Source organism: Callorhinus ursinus, unplaced genomic scaffold, assembly GCF_003265705.2.
Source record: "Callorhinus ursinus isolate GAN/ISIS: 27379988/994484 unplaced genomic scaffold, GSC_fseal_2.0 scaffold2, whole genome shotgun sequence".
Classification (NCBI taxonomy): Eukaryota; Metazoa; Chordata; class Mammalia; order Carnivora; family Otariidae; genus Callorhinus; species Callorhinus ursinus.
Genome location: NW_027397064.1, coordinates 78,691,153 through 78,706,771, shown reverse-complemented (window position 1 = coordinate 78,706,771; position 15,619 = coordinate 78,691,153). Strand labels below are relative to the sequence as shown.

The 15,619-nt window shown below is 44.9% G+C and overlaps 1 protein-coding gene across 2 annotated transcripts in view; it reads left to right on the top strand.

Moving 5' to 3' along the window:
• Positions 1-288: 288 nt before the first annotated feature.
• KIF5C (kinesin family member 5C) overlaps positions 289-15,619 on the top strand; it is a 147,674-nt gene continuing 132,343 nt past the window's right edge. For both annotated transcript variants that reach the window (XM_025856125.2, XM_073884198.1), the window contains exon 1: positions 289-826. In XM_025856125.2, coding sequence (XP_025711910.1) covers positions 701-826 — 126 coding nt within the window. In that variant the 5' untranslated portion in view covers positions 289-700. The remainder of the gene's footprint in view (positions 827-15,619) is intronic.

Sequence of the window (15,619 nt, the reverse complement as noted above, 5' to 3'; positions counted from 1 at the left end):
ATGATATAGATCTGGTTTATATAGAGATTTTAACTGGGAATGCTGGGTATGACCTCCACCCTCTTCCTCTTCCTGACCTGGGCAGCTAGACCAGAACTGCAGGCTTTCGGAGGTGGCACCTGGGGTACCACCGCTGTCCCCAAAAGCCAACTGTAAGTAGTAGCCTTGTCCTTCCACCGGCAGGCAGAGACTACAAGTCCCGGGATGCTCCACTCTCGAGCCGGGGCGAGGGCGGGGCGGATCTCCGCAGTGACGTCACCATCCCGGGGCGAGCCGGAGGTAGGCGGGGCGAAGGGGCGGGCCGGGGAGGCGGTCGAGCGCGGTGGTGCTGATGCAGGATGGCTGAGCGCGCAGGAGCCCGGGAGGTCTGAGCCGGGCGAGGCTCGCTCCCTGCGCATCGCCTCGTCCGCCGGCCGCGTGGTCGCGGGCAGGTGGGCCTGGAGCGCCGCGCCGGGCTAGGGCAAGGCCAGGGAGGGCAGGTCTGCAGCCGGAGGGGCCGGAGGCTGATAGAAGCCTACCCGGTCTGGGAGCGGCCCGAGCTGCCCAGCCCGCCGAGTTCGCGATGACCTGCTGAAAAGCTTCGTCGGAGGCTGCAGGAGGCGGCCTCACTGCAGGCGGTGCGGTTTGTGGCCTCCTCCCACGTCCTGCTGAGCCCCGGCCCCCCACCCATCCCCGCGCCCCCTCCCTGCCGCCGGCCGAGATGGCGGATCCAGCTGAATGCAGCATCAAAGTGATGTGCCGGTTCCGACCCCTCAACGAAGCGGAGATTCTCCGAGGGGACAAATTCATCCCCAAATTTAAAGGCGATGAGACCGTGGTGATTGGGGTAAGTGTCCGGGACGTGTGGTTTCCCCTGCTGCTTCGCGCCGCAGCCGGGCACCCGAACGCCCCAGACCGCAGAGATGTTCGGCCGCCCCTTCGGACATCCCCCACAGGGCTGCCTTCTCGCGTAGACTAGAAGAGAAACCCCCTCCCCCACTCCCTATAGTTCGCTCCCGGGCGGTGGAGAGGTGACTGGGGGCGGCGGGGCGGGCCCAGGTGGCGAGAGTAGAGGTGGGGGGCGAGGGAAGGGTTCGGCGCCGCCATTGTTCTCGGGGTGGGGGCCGTCGTGGGCCTATTGTTCCCCGCCTTGGCCACGCCGCGTGGGTAGAGTGCTCGTGTTATCCTCAAGCGGGGTGCCCAGGCTCCCCTTAGAGTATGATCTCTGTAGCCCACAAATGATTCCAGGCATCAGTTCGATTTATCGAACACTTTACCTGTTCTTCTCACGACCTTAGCAAAAGGAAAAGAAAAAAAAAGGTACTGGAAAAATCTTAGCCTCGGCTGGGAGCTCCCACGCCGTGTAGACGCGGCTCTCCACGGCGTTTCACCTTGCCCTGCGTGCAGAAGGAAGGGGGTGTGGGGAACCCTGGTGGCCTTGGTGTCCCCGGGAAGGCCTGGTGTGTCTCCTGTTTCCTCTCAACCCAGGCTGCCCTGGATGTGGTCTCCGGGTCTGACCCCTCCCCAGTGAGGCGACCTCCCACCTGGTGTCCACAGACCGTCGGATGTGCTTCGCCCTGGGTGGAGATGTGTGCTCACATCTGTGGGGCTAAGGGCCTAGAGCGCAGCCAAATAGTCCCTCTCTGCCAGGAGTAGAAGTTACTTTGTGTGGTTGGATCAACCCCCCCTCCTTCCCGCCCCCGATCTCCCTTCCTACCTTTCCCTTCCTCCCTTCTTCCCCTCCCCCCTCCCCACTTGGCTCCCTTTCTGCAGCCCGGGCTGCCGGTGGGGGCAGGGAATACCATTGGGTTTTAGTTCTTAAAGCAGTATGTCAATGAAATAAACCAGCCTTTCCCCCGCCCTTTCACCCTCCGTTGTCCCCAGCGTGTGTAGCTGACGGTGCCCTCTTTGTATGCGAGCCGCGTGGGGAGGGACCGAGTTAATGGGAGCCTCCCGATCCCCGCTGACATATTCCTGGCAGCCCGCTCGAGGCTGCTGATGCAGCCTTCCCGTCCCCGGCATTGATTAAGTGATGTCATCCCGATTACTGAGCATGCTCCGGCTAACCCCCTCCCTCCGATTCCCCCAGTGGCTAGAGTATTTAGGTCAAGTGATTGACAGGTGACAGTTTATCGGGGGGTCCCTGCCGGTGTCTGCCAAGGCTTTCTCAAGCACCAGAGGCTGACGTTTGCCGGCCCAAGCAGCCCCCAGCATCTTCCTTCACCAAGGTTGTGCCGCAGTCTCTGCGAACGGCCTGGGGGACTAGCAGGTGTTAGCAGAATGGTAGGCGGGTGCTCTCCGCGAAAGGGTAACGGAGGCAAGGCTCTGGCCTTTCCTCAGGGGCTTCATCTCGTATCCCCCTTAGAAAGGCAGCTCCTCTTGACGACCTCTTCTCCCCTCTCCATTTTCACAGTCATCGGGGAAACCATGACCTCCAAATGCTATCTGGATTGGTGTTTATTCTAAGAGCTGACCTATGAGGGCAGGGCAGAGGGCTTTTCTCTCTGCTCAGTGTTAATTTGACGAGAAGATGTATGCTACAATTATTCATGAGGAGGAAAATTCTCTATTTAATGGCAGATGTGGGATCAGCAGCCAGCACATGGGGCAGATAGTAGATTGTTTGGGTTACACCTCTCAGCTGGGATCAGCCTACAGTCTGATGTGCTATTTCCTGAGCCCGGCTGTGGTTTAGATAGAGTGGGAGTTACTGGGGACATCTAGTCCCTGCCCCTTACCTTGTAACAAATTTTTAAACAAATAGTTATGCAGCACTAGAACATGTTCTGGTGACCCTATTTTTTTCCCCCAGAGGTTTTAAAGAAAAGACTAGAGAGGCTGTTTCTTCTTCTTCTTCCTCTCCTTCTTCCCCTGCCGCTGTCCCTTCCCCTCCCCCTCCTCCTTCTTCCTCCTCCCCCTTTCTCCCCTCCTCCTCTTCCTATTCTTTCTCAGTCTTCTAAGAGTGATACACCAAGACTAATGAAATAGAGTAATAAATCATCCTCTTCGATCTGTGTCAAGGCAGAGATCCTAAGATCGATATTTCCCACCTAAGTATACATTAAAACAAAGTCACTATGTACAATAAGTAATTTAAACAAAAAAATTGTGGATGTGAATACGCATGTAACTCTTCAACTGTGAAGTGAAAATTTTGATTCTCTTACTATAATCCTTTAATACAACAGCTTTGAATTTTCTTTAAGATAAGTTATTTTTTCATTGAAATAAAGCATTCATATAGAAAAGTGTTATCATAGGGTACAGCTTAATAAAGCTTTTATTAGGTAACCACTCCCTTGTAACCACTTGTCAGACTAAGAAACAGACATTTTGGGGAAGTCCCATTAGGGTCCCTCCCAGTCACTAGCTCCCTTTTGCCTTGGAGTAACCATTCTTCTGACTTCTAATGCCATAGATTAGCTTATTTTTTTAAAAATAAACTTTATGTACATAAAACCTTATAGTATGTTTGCTTTTGTGTGTGGCTTCTTGCAGGCAACGTCATGCTTGTGAAATTGACCCACGTTGTAGTGTGCAGCCGCAGGTTGTCCATCCTCCTTGTTCTGTAGCATCCCATTGTATGAATGTACCACAATTTATTCATCCATCAGCTGCTGGCAGACATTTGGTTAGTTTCCACTTTGGGGTTAATATGGACAGAGCTGCTGTGAACATTGTTTTACACCTCTTTTGGTGAGAGTGCGTACAGAACAGAAGACTGTCAGATGCTGAAGATGTTGGGACTGGGGTTGGCATGTGCTAGGACCATTCCTATTTCTAACTAATAATGTGTAATTAAAGGAAATGACCATTCTAGCAGCCTGTATCATATTTTGTACACTGAGCGGAAGGGCTCCCATGTCAATTTGGTTGCAACCAGCCCATATGGTTCCGTTACAGGTGGAGACTGCCTTAGGTGGGCATTTCTTTCCTTGCTTGTAGAGGGGCAGATTACGGGGATGACCACAGAAGGCCAGAACCATCCAGAAATGTCAGTCATCTTCACTCCCAACAGATACATGTAAAAAATGAATTTCTGTGAAGTTAGCTATTAGTCTAAATAATTCAGAATCCCAAAATTCTTTTTTTTTTGAAAGCGGGTCATTTTTTTTTCTTTGAAGTTCTGTTCAATTTTTATGGAGATGTATGCTAAGAGGGAGACTTTGGCAGGTGGAGTTTCTAGATTTGTCTTTTTAAGAAGATGTCCTGTCTTGGAGGAATCCTCTGCACCACTCTTGCATTTTTTTTCCAGCTCCTGGCAAAGCTTTCTTTCTTTGAGCACCCCCGCCACAGTCTCTCCCCACTTTGAACCCCTGTAGCATTATTATTATTATTTTTTAAAGATTTTATTTATTTATTTGACAGAGAGAGAGATAGCGAGAGCAGGAACACAAGCAGGGGGAGTGGGAGCGGGGGAAGCAGGCTTCCTGCCCAGCAGGGAGCCCAATGTGGGACTCGATCCCAGGACCCTGGGATCATGACCTGAGCCGAAGGCAGACGCTTAACGACTGAGCCACCCAGGCGCCTGAACCCCTGTAGCATTATTTTGTATATGATCTTGTAACTTTGTCGTCTTAGATTGCTATTAGTTTTATCATTGTCTAATGACATTGTAAGCCATGTGCAGAAATAAGGACCATCTGTGTTTTGCTTCTTTATACTTCCCAGGGCTTTGCCCACAGAAAGCACTTAGTAAGTATTTATTGATCTCTTTGTTGAATCTAGAAATCTACACTTTGGTATATTTAACTTACTTCAAGGGCTCTTAATTGGCTGTAGGCTGCTGAGAGTAGTTGAAAAACCAGTTTTAAAGAGAAATACTGTTCCTTTGAGCAGGCCTGGTAAGATAGCAGGATACCGTAAGAAAATTGGGAAAGCACTACCTTCAGCTTTGTTAAAAATTAGGAAAGCTATTAACAGTGGTGGTGAGCTGGAAGTAGAGGGTGGGGATGGTCTAGTGATTAGAAAAGGGACTCCACATAAATTAATTCTTCAGAGGAAAAATGTTGGATTTATAGCATTTCCCGAAGTACTCCTCCATTAGCTGCTAAAAGGCCTGGTGAGTCAGCCAATACTCTGGTCTCTGACTATTGGTTTTGATGTATCTGTATTGATAGAAACTCTCTGTCTTGGAGAATTCCCAGTAAGTTTCTTTGAAATGGACTTTGACATTTCAGTTTCCTCATTTGGACCTTTCCTCTTGTTCAAAGTCCTAGGAAAGCGGTAAGTTCTGACCTATTTGACATCAGCCATGAGCTCTGAGCTGGTCAGTGGCATAGAAAGTGGCCTTCCTCTGCAGGAACTTAGATCAGTTGCGGGCAGTAGATAAGGCAAGAAGGGACCAGGACAGAGAGCGAATTCCGAGTTGGAGTTACTGTGGAGATTAAGGACTAAAGAAGTGAAGAAATATGGCTAAAATTTTTCTTTTTGACATTGGTAATGGTCTTTAAAAGCAAGAACATTAAACAATTTTCATTTTAAATTTATATACAGTAAAAGCACTTTTTGGGGGACATAGTTCTATCCTAGTGGCTTTGACAAGTACAGAGTTGTGTGGCAATGCTGTATTAGTTTTCTTTTGCTGCTGTAACAGACAACTACAAATTAAAGGCTTAAAACTACACAAGTTAATTATCACCCAGTTTCCATAGGTCAGAAATCCATCAGATCAGCTGGTTTCTCTGTTTAGAGTCTCATAAGGTCAAGACCAAGCTATTGATAGGGCCATGTTCTGTTCCAGGGGAAAATCCATTTCTTTGCTCATTCAGGTTGGTGGCAGAATCCTTATGGTTGTAGGAGTGAGGTTCTGTTTCCTTGCTGGCTGCCAGGCCTGGCGGTTCTCAGCTTCTAGACTCATGGTTCATATCTCCCTTGCAACTTCCATGGCATGTCTCTTACTGACTCTTCTGCCTCCCCCTTCCACTTTTAAGGACCCATCTGATTATAGTGAGCCCACCCAGATAATCCAGCACCCTCTCTCCATTTTAAGATCAGCTGATTAGCAACCTTAATTACATCTGCAAAGTCCCTTTTACCCTGTAACATTCACGTATTCACAGATTCGAGGAATTAGAGTGTGAACATCTTTTGAGGCCATTATTCTGCCTACCACACACCAGCATACTCAAGATATAAAACAGTTTCGTTTATGCCCTCTCCCCAAAAGCCCTCATGCTACCCCTTTGTAGTCAAACCTTTTCCTCTCTCTTAACCCCCAACAACCACTTTCCTCTCTGTAATTTTGGTTTTTCCAGACTGTCATAAAAATGGAATCACATATCAAGGATATTTTTGGGCCCGGGTTCTTTTACTTAACTCTTTTTGAGATTTATGTTGTTGCATGTATCAACAGAGTATTCCTTTTTATTACTTAGTGGTAGTCCATTATATGGGTATAACACAGTTTGTTTATCCATTCCTTCCACTGAAGGACATTTGGGTTGTTTCCAGTTTGGAATGATGATGAGTAAAGCTGCTATAAGCCTTTGCATTTAGGTTTTTGTGTGAGTGTAGATTTTTATTTCTCTTGGGTAGGTACCCAAGATTATATCAATCATATTTAACTATATGTTTGACTCTAAGAAACTGCCAAACTGTTTTTCAGAGTGGTTGTATCATTTTGTATTCCTTCCTACAAGTAATATTTTAAGTCAGGATTTTAAAGAGTTTATTCGGTCACTTTGTCTAAGTGAACACCAACAGTAGCGTTCAGTAGTGTCGAGATAGATCAGTCCTTTGTTCTTCTGTGCTCTAAATTCAGAGATATTTATGTTACTTGAAAATGAATTAGTGGCTTCCAGTAAACATACCCTCTGAAACCCTGGGATGAGTGAACACAAGAGAGTATCTATAATCTCACATGGGCCGCTGAGGCCACTCTCTGTTCAAGGTGAGCACGCAGTCGGTACTTCTTAAACAAATGGGGTTGGTGGAGGCAGCAGGGAGAGTCAGACATAACTGCATGCAGTTTCACTAGCTAGCTATGGGGCTGTTTTTCAAGTCGCTTAGCTTTTTGGGGCCTCAGTTTGATCATATTTAAAACAGAGATATAATTACTTATCTCACAGGGCCGTTAGAAAGAAATGAAATGAAGTGGTCACAAGGGCATCTAGCACAGAGAAAATGCTCAATAAATGCTAATTATTTCCCATGTTTTCCTATTTGCCTTGTAATTTTCTCAATTTTGAGAATTAGCTTTGCCCCCCAAAATTACTGCCCTTAACTCTATCCCCTGAAAACCCTTCTTCCACGCCTGTTTCTTAGGCATCTGCTCACTCCCTTCTCCTGCTTGGAAGGGCCTCTTTTTTTCATCTTATTTGTGAAATTCCTACCCATCTGTGAAGGCTGAGCTCACGATCCGTTTATTTATAGACTATATCAGCTGATTCTTTTATTTGCAATGATCATATATAGGAAAGAGAGTTGTGTATGTGTGTGTGTGTTTTACGGGTCTCTGCCTCCTTCCCCATAGTTGTTTAGTTGCTTAGTAAGTGTACCTAGATTGTGGCTTCCTTCTTCCCTTGTTCCCTCTGTGGAATCAGGTCTCCATAAATGCCAATTTCTGCATTGCCTTAAATAACTTGGGTATCCCTGGGGATTCCCCTCTGCCTCCACCTGTGCTTGTCTGGCCCAGCTCCCCTATTTAATGACAACGTTTTCCATTCTTGGCTTTTCTCCCCCATTTAAAATAGGAAACCTCCCCCACCTTTGGGTTCCCTTTACTCCCTGCCTCAGATTTCTCACCTGTGTCTACTTATTAAACAAGCAAAAACAGAACTACCTGCTCCCTAATGGTTTTTGAGTTAAGAAAAAAATAGCCCCATTGACATATCCAATTTCACCTTATTTATCTTGGTTTTTTTTTTTTTTTTACCAGGTCCTCTTTTTATGGCCGAGAAGGCTCCTCCCTTAACCCATTTGCTGCATGCCAACCAAGTTCCTTTCAGTAGGGATTGACTTGTTGCATGTGTGGTTATCTGCCAGTAGCGCAGAGAATGTGGGAGAACATGGAGTTTTAGATTCCTCACAGTACTTCCCAGCAGCGGAGCTGGCATGAGTCAGACAGCCCAGAACCAGCTCCCAGCTCTGCACCTTCTTAGCCGCATGGACTTGGGACAGACTGCTAAAGTTCCAGCCTCCTGGCCTATGAAATAGGGCTAATATCACTCTTCACCTTGTAGGGTTATTGTGGTGGTCACAAGAGTGAATGCACGTGGAGTGCTGCGCACAGTGCCTGGCACAGAGCGGACATTCAGAAACTGTCCGCTTTATGAGACCCACTAGTGGTTATTTCTCCCTGCTCTTGTCAGACTGGCTGATCTTGGGAAAGCCCAGACCCTTCACAGCTTCCCTGGTACCCTCATGTTGTGTAAAAGAAAAAAATTGTTCTGACACTTGCAAAAATAGGGAGGAAGATGATTGTGATAGGTGTCAATACTATCACAATAGGGGAGAGAAGTGAGTCTCGACTCCAGACACAAGGGGAACAAGTTGCTGGGGTGGGTGGGTCGGTGAGTGGACTGCTACTAAAAGGACGTTAAGGGGAGGGGAATTCTTGCTAAACTGACCTAACAGCATTTTTTTTTTAACATCTCCAAGGCCTGGAACAGTGCCTGGAACAGAGTAGATGCTCAGGACCAGATGTCTTTTGAAAGAAATAGAAGAATGCTGACCGTCCTAAGCTGTTAGATGTTAGAGCCTGGAGTTATTTGCTTGGATTTTTACCTTGACCTCTCTCCAGCTCTGGTAACTTGTTTTTCCTACTTTGGACATCTTCATGGTTTTATTGTTACTGTCTCGAATGAAATAGCCTTTTCAGTGCCCTGACATATTCCGTGGTCATTGCAAAGATACTCAGACCATGCAGAAAAGCATGAAGAAGGTGTAAAAAACATTTTTAATTTTATGAACCAGAAAATACCGTTGTTAACATTCATTGTAAATCCCAGCACTTTTCCATTCTACAAAACACCACACTTTGTTTTCAAACAAAGATAGGACTTTGTAAAAATCTGTTTTGAAACCCACTGTTTTGCTTAATGGTATACTGCAGACATCAGCATTTTTAAAGGTTGCATATAATTCTATTATATATCAAATCAATACTTTAATCATTCCCTAGTGTTAGACATTTGGATCTTTCTGCTTGTTTTTCTTTCTGTTATAAACAAAGGTGTGATAAACATTGGTGCACACATCTTTTTGTTCACTTGCCCGACTGTTGTTTTAGCATACATCTCCAGAATTGGGATTGCTGGGTAACAGGATAGAGATGATTTTAAGGCAGCCATAGTTTTTGAGAGAGAGCAATTCAGAGATGGTAAATTGTCCTGTTTTATACTCTCCCTTCTTTGCCTACCAGCTGGATTGGCTGCCAGTTTGTCTCATAAGGCATCTCTTCATACCTGAACTAAATTAAATTCTTGCCAAGAGTATGTGCTCTGTCATGCACTGTTAAGCCGTAGATCCAGAACATGGCAATGCCTTCAGATTTCTAATGTAAACCATACGATTTTGTAGGCTGTCTCTTGTCAGTTTCAATATCCTAAAGGATGTTGTTTCTTGGAGGTGATCAAAAGCTAACTCTCTTGAGGCAGAGAAAGATTGAGGCCAAGATTGTAGTCTTAAAGAAAAATAGGGTGGATGCGCCCTTTCTTCTTGGTGCTAATGCTGAACGGCCTGTGATATCTTCTGGGCAGTGGTAAGTTGAAAAGGGATAAAATAGCCCTCTCAAAAAAGCCCTAGAAAGCCCCCTAGAAAGCCCCCCTCACTTCCCCTCTAATTATTAGGTACTTTTTAAAAGAAACTTACTGTATAAAATTCCAAACATGCACCAAAGTAGAAAGAATAACAAAGTGTACCCCCGCGAATCTATCAACCAGTTTTAACCATCAACAAATGGCCAATTTTATTTTTTGTATACTCTCCTAAACTTTCCTCCTCCCAAAGTCACCTGATTGTTTTAAAGTGAAATCTCACGTTATTTTATCCCTAACCTATCATACACACACACACACACACGTACACACGTGTATATATACACACACATATATATGATCAGTTCTCTTTTAAAACCTCAATAATATTATCACAACTAAAATATGAGCAATTTCTTAATGTCAAATACTCAGATGTCCCCCCCTTGCTTCATAAATTTCTTCTGCAGCAGGTTTGCTCAAATCAGAATACTAGGTGCTATTGATTATAAATGAGGAGAAAAAGAAATGCTCATACATAATCGACCTTGAAGCAAGAGAAGAAAGCTTTTGCTATGGAGTCATGTGGGACAGTAGAAACACACACAGGGCAATCAGGCTAGTCAGTATTTCCCCCTATCTCCCTTAACGGTGGTCACGTCCCACTTACCCTTTCTAATAAACCAGCGCCAGCAGTGCGGGGTCACCCAGAAAAGCGATTTAAAGAGCTTTGTGCGTTATGGCTTCCCCCTGCTGCTTTCCCCTTGGCTTTAGTTGGCTTGTATAAACATCAGGAAGGCAGGCTGATGTATCACTCAGTTGTCCTGGGAGCTTAGTACCACCCTTATCAAGTTGGTGCCAACTACATCCACAGCAATTCTTTTCGGTGTTTCTAGGTGTATTCGTATTTATTACCTTTTCAGTCAATGAATACCTGTCCTTGATGTGAATTGAATATTGGAAAATAAATCCAACAGAGCTGAAGGGAAAAAAATATTTATGTGAGAACAGAATTCGCTGCAACATAATACTTTAAGGAGAAAGGTTTGAAGTTGTTTTTTTATGTTTCTTATTCCTTTTCTTAAAAAAAAAAAGCTTTGGAGGCACCTGGGTGGCTCAGTCCATTAAGTGTCTGCCTTCGGCTCAGGTCATGATCCCAGGGTCCTGGGATTGAGTCCTGCATCAGGCTCCTTGCTCAGCGGGGAGCCTGCCTCTCCCTCTGCCTGCTGCTCCCCCTGCTTGTGCTCTCTCTCTGTCAAATTAAAAAAAAAAAAAAAAAAGCTTTGAAGGGAGAGGGAGTTGGAGAAAAAGTACAAATTAAAAAAAAAAATCCCAGTAATTTATGTTTTAACTTCTTAGATTGCGGTGTACGGTTGTAAGAGCTGCCAATCAATAATACTGTTTTAGAAGCTATTTATTTAAAGATTTTGGCAACACAGTTCTGGACTGACAAATCTCGGGGACTTGTCCTTTCTCAGGCCCTCTCATAGGGCAATCTCTCCCATTTCCAGGTTTCGTTTTGCCTCATGAGGAAACGAAGAGCAGTCTGCTTCAATTCTTTGGGGAGGTTATATCATAGTTTTTTTCTGAGGAACTGTCTGGCACCTCACTCCTCAGAGATTATTGATTTTCATCTGGGAACCTGGTTAAATAACAACTCATGTGACATCAGAAACTTTGGATAGTCTTGGGGGAAGGGACTTCTGCTCCTCTGTCATAGCCGCCTCCTGCCTCATAGAGAGGAACAAATTCCATTCTGACTGGTGAGTGTCCAGACCTGTCTTGGTCCTGGTCACCGGTGGGCAGGATCCCATGAGAGGCAGTCAGTTCTTTTCTGTATCTGGCCTTTGTGGTGAACTGACCTCTGCGGGGTCTGGCTTCCTGGGCTGGCTTCCAGGAGCTATTTTTCTGTCTCCTCTCTGCATGCTGCTGAGTGGGTAAGTTAGGCTGGGCCCACAGATTCAGGCCCACGTGGGCTGGTCTCAAGGTCCAGAAGAGGTTGGGTTGCAGGATGGAGGGGTGGCGAGGTAAGGAAAGTAGCTTGGCCAGGTTTGGTATTGGGATGATGGGTACTGGTGCCCTACTCAAGTGGTGCCTGCATACTTGAGCAAACTCACCCGCCCAGTGGGTAGGAGGGGCTGACTGTTAGGGGATCCTTCCGGCTTTTTTGGGTCCTTTGTACTGTTGTCATCCTATAGCATCAAAACTTCCTAACATAGTTTATTTATATAATATTTGTGGAAAGTAGACTTTAGAAAGGAAGTGTTTAGCTCTTTGGTAATAATTACTAAACAACACAACCTACTAATTATGTGTTCAAACAAGTGGGAAAAGAACACCCAAAGTACTGTATCCTAGAATAACAACACTTGATTGTTCATTTGTTTGTTAAATGTTTTTTAAGAAATATGGCTCTTATAAAGATTGGCTTGAGGATCTGTTTAAAGCTGTATTTTCTGGTCTAGACATTTATCCAAAAGAGCCTATAAAGTGGAAAATATATACCTATTTAATACTTCTTTAGTTCTATTAAAAAACAAATATAAAGAGGTAATAGATACATTCATGGAAAACTTGAAATTAAGTGAGTTCTTTATTACTATGAAGTGTTTCCTTTTCTAAAGAGTAAAAGTAAAGTTTTTGGACTTCACTGTAATACTGTGCTGTCTAGTATGGAAGCCGCTAGCCTCATGCAGCTAGTGAGCTCTTGTAGGGTGGCTGGTCCAACTTGGGGTGGGCAGTAGAGGTAACATTTACACTGGCTTTTAAAGACAGTACAAAAAAAAAGGGAATGCAAAATATCTCATTTTTGTGTATTCATTACATTTTGAAATGGTTAAATTAGGTTAAATAACATTAATAAAATGATTTTCCCCCTTTTATTTTTACTTTTTGAAAAGTGACTAGTGGGAAATTTAAAGTTATGCATGTGGCTTGCATTTTTGTTGGCATTGCATTTCTGTTGGACAGTGTTGCACTAACATTTTGTTGCCGATGTACTGTTTCTGCGTTTATTAATTTTAGTTCCACTTTGGTGTATTGACAGCTTATTGTGTGCTAAGCTAAATAAGTCAAGATTCCTGCCATCCATAACCATATCTATAATCCAAGAAAAGAAGGCAATTAAAAAAAAAAAAGATTATTATGCTGTGCTGGGAGTGTCCAAAGAGAAGAGGAAACAAAGCCTTGCTGGAGTTAAAAAGAGAGAAAGCACATGCAGTTGTGTTCAGGGAAACCTCTGCAGAGAGACCATTCATTGATCATTACCTCGACGCTGGGGCAGGATCTACTTCGCACATGTACAATTTGCTTCTTTGAGTTATTTTGCAGTTTCTACATAGCTGCTTTAGAGATTTCCGTTTTGAACAGTGTTGGGAAAAGATCTGAGAAGGAATGTGTGCTGTAGGCCGGTTCATCTCTCTGCTGTCACTCCCCGCTCCCCCACGAGTCTTGTGACATTGAGTGTGCCCGTGGAGCTGCGGGAAGAACCGCCCACCCGGGGTCCTATAATGAAGTACTAGCCATTAACAACAGTGGGCTGTGATGCGCTTGCAGGGGGTGACATTGGGAACACCCAAGAGGTGACAGGGCGCATTGTCTTTGAAGAATGTGATGATGCCGCCCTGCTGCCCAGCTCCCACCGCAGCCGTCCTGGGGACCACGCCACTGGGGTCGGCCTCCCAGGCAGGCGGGTTTTTTTTTTTACTTCCACTGCAGATCTGCCACTTACCTTCTGTCGGCATTCTGTGGCTAATGCTAGGAATGACGAAACCTCTGGTCCTGGAAATGCATTTCCCTTTAGCACGGGCGCCTCCTAATGAGGTCCTTCCACCCCGTGGAACAAAAGCACGCATTAGGAGGCCCGCTAGTGGGAGGAGGCGCTGTTGTGGGAATGCCTGGAAATGCCGCCCTGCCCTGGTCGCTCGCAGGTGCCTCTTTGTCCTGGCATCTGTGCAGGAGAGGTCGCCTTGCAGGTGAAGGCCACACAGCTCTTTGGAGAGGGAGTTGGTTCTGTGCGGGGAAAATCTCTCTTTCCCACCCCCCTCGTGTCCCTTTTTGTCTGGGTTGGCACAGAATTAGTTTTTCCTCCTTTGTAAATGGCAGAAACGCCATGATGGTAACATAAGCACAATACCACAACACCAGCCATAATCTCACCACCCTGCATCATCCAGCTTACTTTTTATATCCTCCTTTTCCCTCTCCTCATTCACACTTAACATTTCAAAAAATGTACTTCCGACCCTGGATATACAGTTCTGCCTTTTGTTTTTTCCTTTTTACCTAAGCCTACTCCATAAATGATTTCCCACATTATGTAGTGTCTTCAGGGTTGTAATTTTCAGTGCCAATATAAGTGCCTGCTGGGCTGATAGATCAGTTTGCTAACCCCTCTGGTGTTGTTGGCATTCAGATCTCCAGCTTCCCCTTACTCTGGGTGATGGTTTAGTGAACATCCGTCTGCACAGAGCTGTTTTCTTTTGTCGAGTTGTTTCTAGAGGATGCATTCTCCAGAAGTGGATTTACTGGACCCAATGCTGTGAACATACTTGATCTTATTAAATATTACCCCACTGCTTTCTGCAGAGACCAATTCCTACAGCCTCCAGGGATATGAGTGTCCTATTTGGCAATGAATTCATTTTTGATGGAAAGTATACATACCTGAAGCCATATTTAACATAATGTGTTTCTGATGGTATGGAAGTTGCTGGGAAGACTTTGGCATTGTAGGTGAGGACTGTTTAATTTGGGATATTGCACGTGTCAAGGGCCCCTCAGTGTACAACAGTAGTCTCCTGTCTGTTGGTCTTGCCTATATTGAGGGAAAAGATGATGGAAAACAACCCTCTAAAGTGGCTTAATTCCGGCAGCATTTCTTCAGCACTAAATTTCCTTCCAGAAGATGTAACTTATTTGGAAAGTGAGTACGGGATGTTGGAGAGAACATGCTTTTCAACTTGGATGTTTAGGACTGTATTTAGAGAAAATTCCTCAACATTTTTAAAGTTAAGGATAGCCTCTTTTTTTTTTTATCTTCCATTGTCCCCACTCCACCCTATCCCAAACACAACCCTAGACAACAGTGTGTTCAATATAAATATCAGGTAATAGAGTATCTTGATCAGCAGAACTACAGACAACATGTGTTACTGCTCTTCTCACAGACCTTTACGCATCTATATGATGGAGTAATTTTCTTCTTAGACCAGTGAAGTTATACTCGTCCCCAATTGCTTGCAAATGATTTTAATTTTAACAGAGTAGTGACAGGATATAGCAAAATCTGTTTTACTTAATACACACTTATGTAAACGCTTTACTGCATGTTCATCCATTTACTTTAATCCCCAGTACCACCCTAAGAGATAACTACTATTGTCATACCCCTCTCTGCATTCCACAGATGAGGAATCCATAGCACAAAGAGGTTAAGTCACTTGCTCAAGGTCACACAAGTATAAGTGATTTGTGGACCTAGGATTTGGGCTAAGGCAGTGGGAATAAAATAAAACATACTTGTTCATATATATATTTTATATATATATAGTGATATAGGTCTTAAAGACCTTGATTGCTTTTTGCGCGGGTTGTAATAGTCTTGGAAACCAGTTCCCTGCTTGCTGTCCTTTCCCTCTAGTCTCTTGAACACTGTAGCTAAAATCTTCTTTCTGAAGTACTGCTCAGAATTTGTCAACTCTCTGCTCGGAAACATTTAAGACTCTCCTTTGCTTACCAGAATAAATTTGAACTCCTCACCTTGGTTCCTGTGATTCAGCAGACCCTCCACCATGTGCTTCCTTCAGCCTTTTGCCATGAGCACTCCACTCCATCCCAGGACTCTGCCTTTCTCAAACCTAACCATGTACTATAGCCCCATCTCAGTCTGCACTTTCACTCTTTTGTGCCTTTGTCCATGAGGTTCCCTTGTATCTGTGCCT